At 38.2% G+C, this 12,500-nt stretch overlaps 1 protein-coding gene across 2 annotated transcripts in view; it reads left to right on the forward strand.

Annotated features, from left to right (window-relative positions):
• tmem120aa (transmembrane protein 120Aa) overlaps window positions 1-11,589 on the forward strand; it is a 15,667-nt gene extending 4,078 nt beyond the window's left edge. The window contains exons 3-12 of one of the 2 annotated variants that reach the window (XM_080040472.1): window positions 618-749; window positions 1,452-1,511; window positions 2,981-3,076; window positions 3,912-4,001; window positions 4,780-4,845; window positions 5,201-5,262; window positions 6,814-6,909; window positions 8,403-8,467; window positions 8,827-8,895; window positions 10,203-11,589. In XM_080040472.1, the coding sequence (XP_079896598.1) occupies window positions 618-749; window positions 1,452-1,511; window positions 2,981-3,076; window positions 3,912-4,001; window positions 4,780-4,845; window positions 5,201-5,262; window positions 6,814-6,909; window positions 8,403-8,467; window positions 8,827-8,895; window positions 10,203-10,313 (847 nt within the window). In that variant the 3' untranslated portion in view covers window positions 10,314-11,589. The remainder of the gene's footprint in view (window positions 1-617; window positions 750-1,451; window positions 1,512-2,980; window positions 3,077-3,911; window positions 4,002-4,779; window positions 4,846-5,200; window positions 5,263-6,813; window positions 6,910-8,402; window positions 8,468-8,826; window positions 8,896-10,202) is intronic. The other variant, XM_080040473.1, reaches the window with a different exon arrangement.
• Window positions 11,590-12,500: the final 911 nt, after the last annotated feature.

Below are 12,500 nucleotides of genomic sequence, written 5' to 3' on the forward strand. Positions count from 1 at the left end.
CGATAATGGAAATTCACATAGAACTACAAATTGTAAGTTTTTTTTTTTTAACGAGATTCGCAACTTCCGCCCTTCTTTTTCCTCTGGTGGAAGTCATACTCAAGAGTGAAAATATAGGAAAAAAAAATCTTGTTAGTAAATATCTATGTGCAGGTCTGTGCTGTGTTATAATCTTGCCATAATGTTAATTTCTTTTCACAATATATATTTTTTTTATTTTATTTTATTTTTTTGGCATTTCTATGCTTTATTGATAGTGTAGAGACAGAGTTGAAATGGGGCAGAGAGGGGAGTGACATGCAGAGAACGACCACGGGCTGGAATCGAACCCGGGTCCGCTGCTGGCCGAGGCCCATGGGGGGGGGGCGCCCTACCAACTGAGCTAAGGGCGCCCCTTTTCACAATATATTTATTGAAGTTTTTTTATTTTTTTCACTATACACAAACAAACTAACACCTTGCACCATCACAACATACAAAAAACAGAAGAGAAATAAAACAAAAAATTTAAATTATGAAAAAAGGCAAATCTATCCCGTCCAACACAATAGTTATGTAAGGATTTTGCTATAATATAATATTATTTTGTTTTGTTTTAATTTTCTCTATGATTTTAGATGCAAGAAGAATCACCCGACGCCCAAAGTGAGCCCTGAGGACTCCGACGCCATGGCAGAAATCCAGGAGACCATGTTAGAGCGATCGGAGGCCTTCTCTGAGATGGAGGCCTTCCTACCAAAGAAGAACGGGTCAGAATAAAGCATAACGTTTACTGTGTGTATTTACATCACAAAAAATTTAGTAACGCAAGGCAATGCAAGGAAGGTTTATTTCTATAGCACAATTCAGACACAAGGCCCATTCAAAGTGCTTTACAGGGCTGGGCATGAAATACATCAAGATTAAAATACATCAAGTATAGAATAGACATTAGAATAAATAAAAATATGAATAGAAATAAGAAAATTAAAATTAAAAGTTTTCAGACTTGATTTAAAAGAGCTGAGAGTTGCAGCAGACCTCAAGTTTTTTCTGGGAGTTTGTTCCAGATATTTGGTGCATAAAAACTGAAAGCTGCTTCTCCTTGTTTGTAATACAATAGTTGTTTTTTTCCCTTATTTTCAAATTAGTGGTTTACTAAATGTGTTACAGTAGGGTTATGTTGATTTGTAATTAATTTTAAAGGTACAGTGGGTAGAATTAATTGGCAATGTTCAGGACAGGCCTGGTAGGAATGGAATATAATATCCATAAGTATGTTTTAATTGGTGTATAATAAATACAAATAATTTTTTTTTATGACCTTAGAATGAGATTTTTATATCTACATAGGAGCGGGGCGCTGAGGCCGCCATGTTGCACCGCCATGTTTCTACAGTAGCTCAGAAGGGACAAATGTAACGGCCTTATGTGTTTTGCTGAAGATTGACCGACATCTTTCCCTGCCACAGGTTGTACCTCAGTCTGGTGTTAGGAAACGTCAACGTAACACTGCTCAACAAACAGACAAAGTAAGTTACAATGACGGACATTTTTCCTTATAGCCCTTAAATAATTTTTGTCAAAATCAGTGAATATCTCCTCACAATATGCTAACTGTCTGTACTGTGGTGTGTGCTGAAATATTTTTGTTAATACACAGCCTAGGCTCTGTAAACGGGCGTGTTGTTAGCCCTTTGTTTACATACCAGTTTACAGAGCCTACGCTGTGTATAAACACCAGATTTTTATTCAGCACACACACACAGTACTGACAGGTAGCGGATCATGAGGAGATATTCACTGATTTTGACAACAAGCGTTCTCCAGAATCAGTCAGTGCGTTTACATGCAGACTCATAATCGAGTAAATAAACGAATAAGACTTCAACAGGACTTGTAAAATGTATGTAAACACCTTTATACGATATACAGTGGCTTGAAAAACTATTCATACCCAAGTTTGTGGAAACTGCAAGTTTGGTCTCATCTGAATATGCTGCGTCCGCCGAATGGTTTGTGGCTAGTGTTGGAGGAAGGTGCTCTGGTCAGATGAGAACAAAATTTAAGTTTTTGGCCATAATGCAAAATGCAATGTGTGTTGGAAAACTCACACTGCACATCACCCTGAACACACCATCCCCACTGTGAAACATGGTGGTGGCAGCATCATGCTTTGGGGGTCCTGTTCTTCAGCAGGGACAGGGAAGCAGGTCAGAGTTGATGGGAAGACGGATTGAGCCAAATACAGGGCAGAAAAACCTGTTAGTCTGCAACTGACTTGAGAGTGGGGTGAAAGTTCACCTTACAGCAGGACAACTACCCTAAACATACAGCCATATCTACAATGGAATGGTTTAGATCAAAGCATAGTCATGTGTTAGAATGGCCCAGTCAAAGTCCAGACCTAAATCCAATTGAGAATATCTGGAAAGACTTGAAAATTGCTGTTCACAGACACTTTCCATCCAATCTGACGCTGAATCTGAACCTCGAGCTATTTTGCAAAGAAGAATGGGCAAAAATGTCAGTCTGTAGATGTACAAAGCTGGTAGAGACATACCACATAGACTTGGAGCTGTAATTGCAGCGAGAGGTGGTTCTACAACGTATTGACTCAGGGGGGCTGAATACTTATGCACACCACATTTTTCTGTTTTTTATTTATAAAAAGAATTGAAAGAATTTCATTTATGTCCGTTCGAGTGTCTAGTTCGATATATGTCTTAATCCAATCTAGTTGTGCCATGGAAACGCACTGACTGACTCCACCTTTAACTGCAACAATGTCATATGATATTAGTAATTATCAAACCATTTTATTTTTGCAAACGTAACAGCTTTACAAGTGTGTGTGTGTGTGTCTGTCTGTCTGTCTGTCTGTCTGTCTGTCTGTCTGTCTGTCTGTCTGTCTGTCTGTCTGTCTGTCTGTGTGTCTGTCTGTCTGTCTGTCTGTCTCTTTTAAAGTCATGTTAACATTGTATCTGTTTCCTTCACACAGATTTGCCTACAAAGACGAATATGAGAAGTTCAAGCTGATCATCACAGTCATTGTCTTCGTCTTCTCTTTCATATGTCGATTTCTCTTCAGCTACAGGTCAGAATTACAACACCTAAACCGTGTGTGTGTGTGTGTGTGTGTGTGTGTGTGTGTGTGTGTGTGTGTGTGTGTGTGTGTGTGTGTGTGTGTGTGTGTGTGTGTGTGTGTGTGTGTGTGTGTGTGTGTGTGTGTGTGTGTGTGTGTGTGTGTGTGTGTGTGTGTGTGTGTGTGTGTGTGTGTGTGTGTGTGTGTGTGTTAAGATTTTTTTTTGGGGGCATTTTGCACTTTTTTTAGACAGTTTGGAGAGACAGAGATGAAATGTGTCAGAGAGGGGAATGACATGCAGAGAACGACCCGGGCTGGATTCTAACCCGGGTCTGCTGTGAAGAGGACTGAGACTCTATGGAGGGGGGGGGGGGGGGGGCTCTAACCACTAAACCACGAGCACACCCTTACACCGTGTGACTGTTTGTGTAGTTTAGCGAAACATTTGATGGTGTGATTGTGTCTCCAAAGTGAAATTGAGTAGTTGCTTAATTAACATGAAAATGTTTGGGATCTGCTAAGTAAGTGGAAACAATTTGAATCTATCTTGAATCTTGAAATACATTTTTTAATGTTTTTTTTTTTTAAATCTGTCTCTTAAAAATAAAAAAAGTGTCATTTTTTTAAGCCAAATCATTGTATGGATATAATATCTCATATATATTTATGAGGTTGATTTAGTAAGTTTCGTCCACTGAGAAAATGAGTTCACTAAACATTTGTGATTTGATCAGATTTCCATATTATTTTGACTTTTTTTTAAAGAATTTAGTAGAGTTTTTGTTGCATAAAATGAGTGACTTTGGTAATTTTTAACATATTTGTTGTTGTTATATTTTCCCCTCAGAGCCCTGGACGCGCTGTTTAACTTCCTGCTGGTTTGGTATTACTGCACACTGACCATCAGAGAGAGTATCCTCATCACCAACGGATCAAGGTCTCTCACTCACTCACTCACTCACTCACTCACTCTCTCACTCACTCACTCGCTCACTCACTCACTCACTCACTCACTCACTCACTCACTCACTCACTCACTCACTCACTGTCTCACTCTCTCTCTCACTCACACTTTCACTCATTCACTCACTGTCTCACTCTCTCTCTCTCACTCACTCTCTCTCACTCACTCACTCACTCACTCACTCACTCACTCACTCACTGTTTTAATGTTTAATATAATGATAACAGATAAACACTGGCCGCATTAAAGGTAGAGTCAGTGAGTCAGTGATTCTGATTTGTGCGCTGACAAAAAAATCTGGTGTTAATACACAGCCTAGGCTCTGTAAACTGTCATGTTGCTAGCTATCGTGGACTGGGCACCTTTGTTTACATTCCTTTCATTATCCTACCAGTGTACACGGTACAGACAGGTAGCAGATTAAAATATACAGTATAAAATGACATTTGGACGTGATACATGTGCAGCCTCTGAATTAACCAACTCCATGTTATTTTTGACATCCGGAGAAAAAAAAGGATATAGAAATATATATTTTTAGAAAATCCTAAAATAACAAAAAAAAAATAGAATAAATTGCTAAAATAAAATATTGAATATTTTAAAAAAATCCTCAAATATATAAATTTATATCCTAATGTAAAATGTATAGAGAAATATCCTTGAATAAAACATTAAATATATAAAATTACATCCGTCCGCGATGCAGTTTGCTCTCCTGAACTAACCTCTCTCTTCCATGTTGTTTCAGGATCAGAGGCTGGTGGGTGTTTCATCACTACGTGTCCTGCTTCCTGTCTGGAGTCATGCTGACATGGTGAGGGCTTCTATACACATTTCACTATTAATGTACAAAACTATAATTATATACAGCTCCATTTAAAAAAAAAAAGAGACCACTCCAAATATTCAGTGTCTCTCGTTTTACTATTTAGAGGCTATATGTTTGAGTAGAATGAACATTTTGGTTTTATAATATAAACTACTGACAACATTTCTACCAAATTCACAAACAAAATATTGTCATTTAGAGCATTTTCATTAAGTAATGTAGAGATGAAGATTGAAGAAAAATCCAGACTGGTCTCTTGATTTTTTCCAGAGCTGTATATATAGTATATAAGTATTATAATGATAACACATTGACTGTGTTGTTGTCTTTGTGTCAACAGGCCTGATGGAGACCTCTACCAGATGTTTAGGAACCAGTTCCTCACTTACTGCCTTTACCAAAGTAAGAGATTCAAGCGCTGTCACAGTCCCACAATACATACCGACATTATGTGCTATTAGTAGAGCGGTTAAATGCTTATTTTCTTTTTTTGTATAATTATTTTTATTTAGTTTTTTTGTAACAATAAGCAAACAAACAAACAAACAACACCAAACAGTACATACAAACTAAGAAAGGAGAGAAAAAAAGAAAGAAAATGGACCGATGTGTATGTTGTTCATTATTTGATCTTCTTGACACCCTCTGAAAACATGCAGAGAAATGCATCCTTAAAGATTTCAAACCTATATATAAAATAAATAAAATACTTTTACATGAAGTTATTCATCGCATGATCACACACACACACACACACACACACACACACACACACACACACACACACACACACACACACACACACACACACACACACACACACACGTTCAAAGACACACACAAACACAAAAAGAAAAATCCCTGTCCTGTGATCTCCACCGTAGTCCCCCCCTCCCTTCTTAGCAATGCTACAAGCATTCTTTCTCATAGTGCCTCGTAGATGTGTTTCCATACTTCATTAAATTGTTTTGTTTTGTTATTGTCCTCGGATAATGTATTTTCTATTTAAGTGTAAGGTTCTATGTAAGGTTTCTATGTAAGGTTCTATGTAAGGTTTCTATGTAAGGTTAAGTGCTTATTTTCAACAGAATCTCTCAGTTGATGATACAAGCGTGAACGTTGGCATGAGTCTCCATGGGAACACTTGACAAGAAAACTGTCCCGAGACATTTGAAATTGTGAATAAAAAAATGTCTTATAGAAATGTATTGGGTTGTTTCATAAAAAATGTTTTGTCTCTGATGTTCACGCTTGTATCACAAATTGAAAGATTGTAGCACTTAGCCGCTCTACTATTATCAAGATAGCAATTCTGGAGAACGCTTGTTGTCAAATCACTTTCTGTCAAAATCAGTGAATATCTCCTCATGATCTGCTGCCTGTCTGTACTGTATGTGCACTGGAGAAAAAAAAAACTGTTGTTAATTCACAACGTAGGCTCTGTAAAGTAAACTGGTATGTAAACAAAAGGGCCTACTGTACATGCCAGTTTACAGAGCCTAGGCTGTTTATTGACACATTACTTTTTTTCAGCGCACACAGTGTAGACAGGTAGCGGATCATGAGGAGATATTCACTGATTTGGACAAATAATGATTTTGACTCAAGCGTTCTCCAGAATCACTGACTACACCTTTAACTACAATACAATATGTATACAATTCTTGCACCAAAACAAGATAAAAAGTTACAACCTGTTTCATATTTGGAAACTAATTTAAGTCACACATGGGAAAATGTAGGGTTAGACAGTGAGACCATAAAACACTCTTTCTGCCTTTTCTCAGGCTAGGATGAACCGATTCCTACAATTTTTGCACATTTATACTACATAGGATCTCAGAGTTCAATACACCTTCATATTCCCATCGGCTAAGTAGTTCCTTATTAAATCAATAACCTTTTTTTTGTTATTTTCATTTTATTTTCTCTGTGTGTTGTCTGTGTGCAAAGTAGGTTTTGTCCAGTTCCTTCAGTATTACTACCAGAGTGGATCTCTGTACCGACTGAAAGCTCTGGGGGAGAAACACAACATGGACCTGACAGTGGGTGAGTGGCACACACACACACACACACACACACACACACACACACACACGCATGCACACACGGACAAACTCACTCACTCACTCACTCACTCACTTACAGACGCACGCTCGCACCCACGAAGGCACACAAACACACACCCACACACACGCTCACACTCAGACTCACACACACACGCATACACTCACTCACTCACTCACTCACTCACGCACTCACTCACTCACTCACTCACTCACTCACTCACTCACTCGCTCGCTCGCTCGCTCGCTCGCTCGCTCACTCACTCTCACTCTCACACTCACACTCACACTCACACTCACACTCACACTCACACACACACACACACACACACACACACACACACACACACACACACACACACACACACACACACACACACACAGTCGGTATGTCCTATCAGCTGTTACTGTATATTAATAATCAAGTGGCCAGTGGAATAATACTGTCTGTCAGCTGTTTGTGTTTATTTATAATGACAATGAGGAGATATAGAACTGAAGAGGCTGATTTTATTCTCTGAATTTAACTTTCTAAAAATAGTATTTTGGCTGATAGGTAACAAGTAACTTTATTGTTTAAAGGTGCTACGAGGAACTTTTAAATATTTCTGAAACAGTCTAATTTTTTCCTCTGATGATCATAAATTACATGTAACAGCAAAACGAGACCATCAGTGTAAAATAATGCTATTTTTATATAGTTTTTCTTTATGCCTTTGTCATGGGTATATACGCTCACCCCAGGAACAGCAGCTGGCGTAGTAAAAAACACTACCGCTTTTGTCCAAAAGGGGGCGCTAGAATTAACACAGACTGAAAGTTCCTCTGAGCACCCTTTTTAAAAGCGTTGCCAGAGGTATGTTTGACCTCATTTTGACACTGGCACGTTTAATTTTAGCTACACCAGCAGTAGCTTTGTGAATGTGGGTCATTTGGTCGGTCCACCACTAAAATTAATCCGCTTAAAATTTGGTTCACACATTCACGTCCCCCTTTTAGGATGAAATTGTGATCACTTTTGTTCATCCTCTGACTTTTCATCTAGTTGTATCATTAGGTTTTCTGTTTCCCATTTTAACCTGTAATTTTTATTTTATTTAAATGTTTTATTTCTATTCATTCGCTTTTCTAATGTGTTTTATGTATTCTAATCTTGCCCCTGTAAAGCACTTTGAATGGCCTTGTGTCTGAATTGTGCTATAGAAATAAACTTGCCTTGCCTTGGTCAAAATGTTAATTTATCTTCATATATTTCATGACTTGAGGCTAGACACTGCAGGTGACTAGGGTAACATTGTTAACTTTCTTTCTACTTTACATAAAGGCCATGTTCAGATCTATTATTATACTGATTTTGTATTTCACTCTAGCAATGCAGGAGCAATATCCCACTTATAATAACAATAGATTAAAGGTGCACTGTGTAACTTTGAGTAAATGTAACGTGATCTCTGTGCCTGTGCTGTCTCCTATCAGAGGGATTCCAGTCCTGGATGTGGAGAGGTTTAACCTTCATACTGCCTTTCCTCTTCTTTGGTCACGTGAGTAAAAGGCTTCATCTAAATATCTCAGCAGAGCTTATTGCTTATTAGGATATTAGCCTCATTCCGTTTGACCAGATAGACAAGTCATATTGTAACGCCCATTGAATACGACAGACTCCGGCTCCTTTCACAGATGTTTTAATGTCTCACTCGCACATCTTGTAGATTTGACCTGTGTTTCTGCAAGTAAAGTTGAATTGAATTATAATTTGAACTCATATGGGAATGGACCATTATAAACTGAAAAGAAAAGCTTTTGGTTTCATTCTTGCCTCTTGTCTGTCTGTCTGTCTGTCTGTGTGTCTGTGTGTCTGTCTGTCTGTCTGTCTGTCTGCCTGCCTGTCTCTCTCTCCCAGTTCTGGCAGCTCTACAACAGTTTAACTCTCTTCAAGATGTTTCAGCTTCCGCAGTGTAAAGAATGGCAGGTTGGTACAACAATATTTGAGGAATTTGACAAAAAAATACATTGTTATTGAAAACTACACAATATTAAAGGAACACTTTAATACGGAACCGGCGTGCTATCATTATAAAATCACTATTATAATATAATGAATGAGGTTTTTCTTCCCTCAGTCTTCCTTTGGCCCAGCTGTCCTGTTAATCCTAACCCTACATTTTTACTAGTGTGATGTGATGTCACACTTGTAAAATGTAGGGTTAGACAGTGAGACAATAAAACACTCTTTCTGCCTTTTCTCAGGCTAGGATGATCCGATTTCTAAAATGTTTGCACATTTATACTACATAGGATCTCAGAGTTCAATACACCTTCATATTTCCACCGGTGAAGTAGGTCTTTAAATAAAAGCCAAAGTGGATTTAAGGGATATCAACCTTGGTCGACCCAGCAAGTTCTGTTTTTTTGTGATTACTAGACGTAGGAAAGAGCAGGAGCCTTTAGTAAAAGTCAGCTATGTGTAAGGCAAGCCTCATATCATCAATCAATCAAACTTTATTTATAGAGCACTTTTAATACAAGTAAATGTAACACAAAGTGCTTAAAACAATCCACCCCCCCCCCCCCCCACGACACACCCCGATATATTCATAAAAACAATCATTAGAAATAATACATAGAAGAGAAAAAATTTAAATAAAGATTTTTAGATACATAGAAAATAAAAGCAGACTACATATATAAATAAAATAGGCCATAAAAGATAGATAAAAACAGTAGGTTGTTTAATCTAAAAGATAAAACAAATAGGTTCTGTGATTAAAAAGCCTAAAGACTAAAAAGCTAGGTTATGAGTTTGCCCTTAAAGGTATCAACAGTTTCTGCGGCCCTCAGGTCATCAGGTGTTCCACAGACGTGGAGCGTAGTAAGAAAAGGATGCCTCGCCGTGAGTTTTGGTATTGGACTAGCAAACTACTTACTTTTTATGGACAGTTGTAGTTTGTAATAGAGTAAAACAAAAAAAGTATGTTTTTTTTTTCTTACCGCTGGTGGTTTTTTAATGTACTTTTTATTGACACAATTGGCCAGAAATGTTGTACAACTTCTTCTTAGCCTTCTTATTTCTTTTGTCGGTGCCAAAGTGAATGGACAGTACCAACAGCCAATAAGAACAGAGAATCAGAGCCTCGCTCTGATTGGTCAAAGTGCACAGCTCATGTTAACTTTGACCAATCAGAAATCATCATATACCCCAGCTTTTAGTGTCTTAAAGATCAAAATCAAGCCATTTAACACACACGTTTTTGTCTTTATTTCTTTCCCGTGTTCTAGGTGTTGATGTGCGGCTGCTCCTACATGGTCCTCTTCATGGGGAACTTCTTCACCACTCTGGGCGTGGTCTACCAGAAGTACATCGTCCAAGACAAACCCAAGAAGTTCTGAGACGGGAGCAGTTAAAGGCCTTATTGTCTCTGCACTGTTTGTGTGTGTGTGTGTGTGTGTGTGTGTGTGTGTGTGTGTGTGTGTGTGTGTGTGTGTGTTAAACGCACTGTTTGTGTGTGTGTGTGTGTGTGTGTCTGTGTGTGTGTGTGTGTGTGTGTGTGTCTCTGTGTTATAAGCAGTGTAGACTCAATATTTAAGGTGTAGTCAGTGATTCTGGAGAACGCTTTGTTGTCAAAAATCTACTTTTTGGTCAAAATCAGTGAATATCTCCTCATGATCCGCTACCTGTCTGTACTGTGTGTGCGCTGAAAGAAAGAAAAATCCAGTGTTAATACAAAGTCTAGGCTCTGTAAAAAGACATGTTGCCATTGCTACAGTGGTCCCCCTTTTGTTTACATACACATTTACGGAGCCTAGGCTGTAGATATTTTTCAGCACACACACAGTACAGACAGGTAGCAGATCATGAGGAGATATTCACTGATTTTTTTTTTTTTTTAAGATATTTATTTGGCATTTTTATGCTTTATTGATAGTGTAGAGACAGAGTTGAAATGGGGCAGAGAGGGGAGTGACATGCAGAGAACGACCGCGGGCTGGAATCGAACCCAGGTCCGCTGCTGGCCGAGGCCCATGGGGGGGACGCCCTACCAACTAAGCTAAGGGTGCCCCCTAGATAGTCACTGATTTTGACAAAAAAGTGATTTTGACAACAAGCGTTCTCCAGAATCACTGACTACACCTTTAAAACGGGGACAAAATCGCCAGAACAACCAAAACAATACTCCAGATACCATTTGATTGTGTGTACTGCTCATTTTTCATTTTATATTTGTGTAAACTAAAGGCTGGTTCAAAAAACAACATGTTGTTTGTTGTTAAATAGGTCAAGTACATTATAATTTATCACACATTCACTGTCAGGTTTTTTTGTCTGTCTTGGTCATAATTTTAAAGGTGCTACGAGGAACTTTCTGTGTGTGTTCTAGCGCCCCCCTTTGGACAAAAGCGGTAGTGTTTTTTACTACGCCAGCTGTTGTTCCTGGGTGAGCGTAGACACATGACAAAGGCATCAAGGAAAACTATATAAAAATAGCATTCTTTTACACTGATGGTCTCGTTTTGCTGTTACATGTACATTTATGATCATCAGAGGAGAAATGAGACTGTTTCAGAAATATTTAAAAAGTTCCTCGTAGCAGCTTTAAAACTCGAATAAAGAAAATAATAAACGTCATATATTTATTTAGGGGAAATGTAAAGTGTGTTCCTCAGCAGCTGCTTTGTATTTTAGCCTCATCCAAAAAGTGCTTTTAATAAAACACTCCTTCAAACTAAAATATGTGTGTGTTTGTTTTCAATACATTTTCTTATGCACAGAGGAAAATTATTTGTTGTTTTTATGAATATGCCATCGGTGTGTGTGTGTGTGTGAATGGGTGAATGTGGTAAGAAATTTTAAAATCGGAAAAAAAGAGCCATATAAGTCAAGTCCATTTACCGTTTATCAATATGTAATGAAAAAAAAATCAAATTGCAATACAAATGTGCGTAGTAGAATTTGCTTTTCTTCTTTTCCCTACCCCAAAAATCATCTTATCTCTCTCTCTCTCTCTCTCTCTGACTGACTGACTGACTGTGTATGACTGTGTTGACACAGTTAAAAGGTATTGTGTGTGTGCGTGCGTCTGTCTGTCTGTCTGTGTGTGACAAAGAGATATTTGTACCAATAATGTGTCTATGGTTTTATCCTTACCTACATATTTTTTTTTAACTTTTTGTTGAACACAGAATACTTTTAAAACGTATTTCACAAGCACGTCTTGAAGTGATAGTGTGACTTTGAGTGTGCTGTATTGTTGCACTACATCAAATTGACCACAAGAGGGAGGCATTGCATTGTAATAGTAAAACCATGCTCTGCTCCTCTTCATGTAAATACACTGAAGTAGCCGATTTCATTCATTAAAGGTGCAGTGTGTAATATGACATCATCAAGAAAGTTCTCCAAAGTTCTAGAATGCAACGCTCCCTGGGTAACCCCAACCCTTTTGAATAATAACAGAAGCTACAGTGGCCTTCAAGGACAAGAACAATTCTAAATTTTAAACAATGCACCTGATGACATTCCAACTATGGCACTTTCAAGATGGCGGCACTAGGCCTTGGTCCAAAATATGCAGAAAT

This window comes from Ammodytes marinus, assembly GCF_949987685.1.
Source record: "Ammodytes marinus genome assembly, chromosome: 14".
NCBI classification, from domain to species: Eukaryota; Metazoa; Chordata; class Actinopteri; order Uranoscopiformes; family Ammodytidae; genus Ammodytes; species Ammodytes marinus.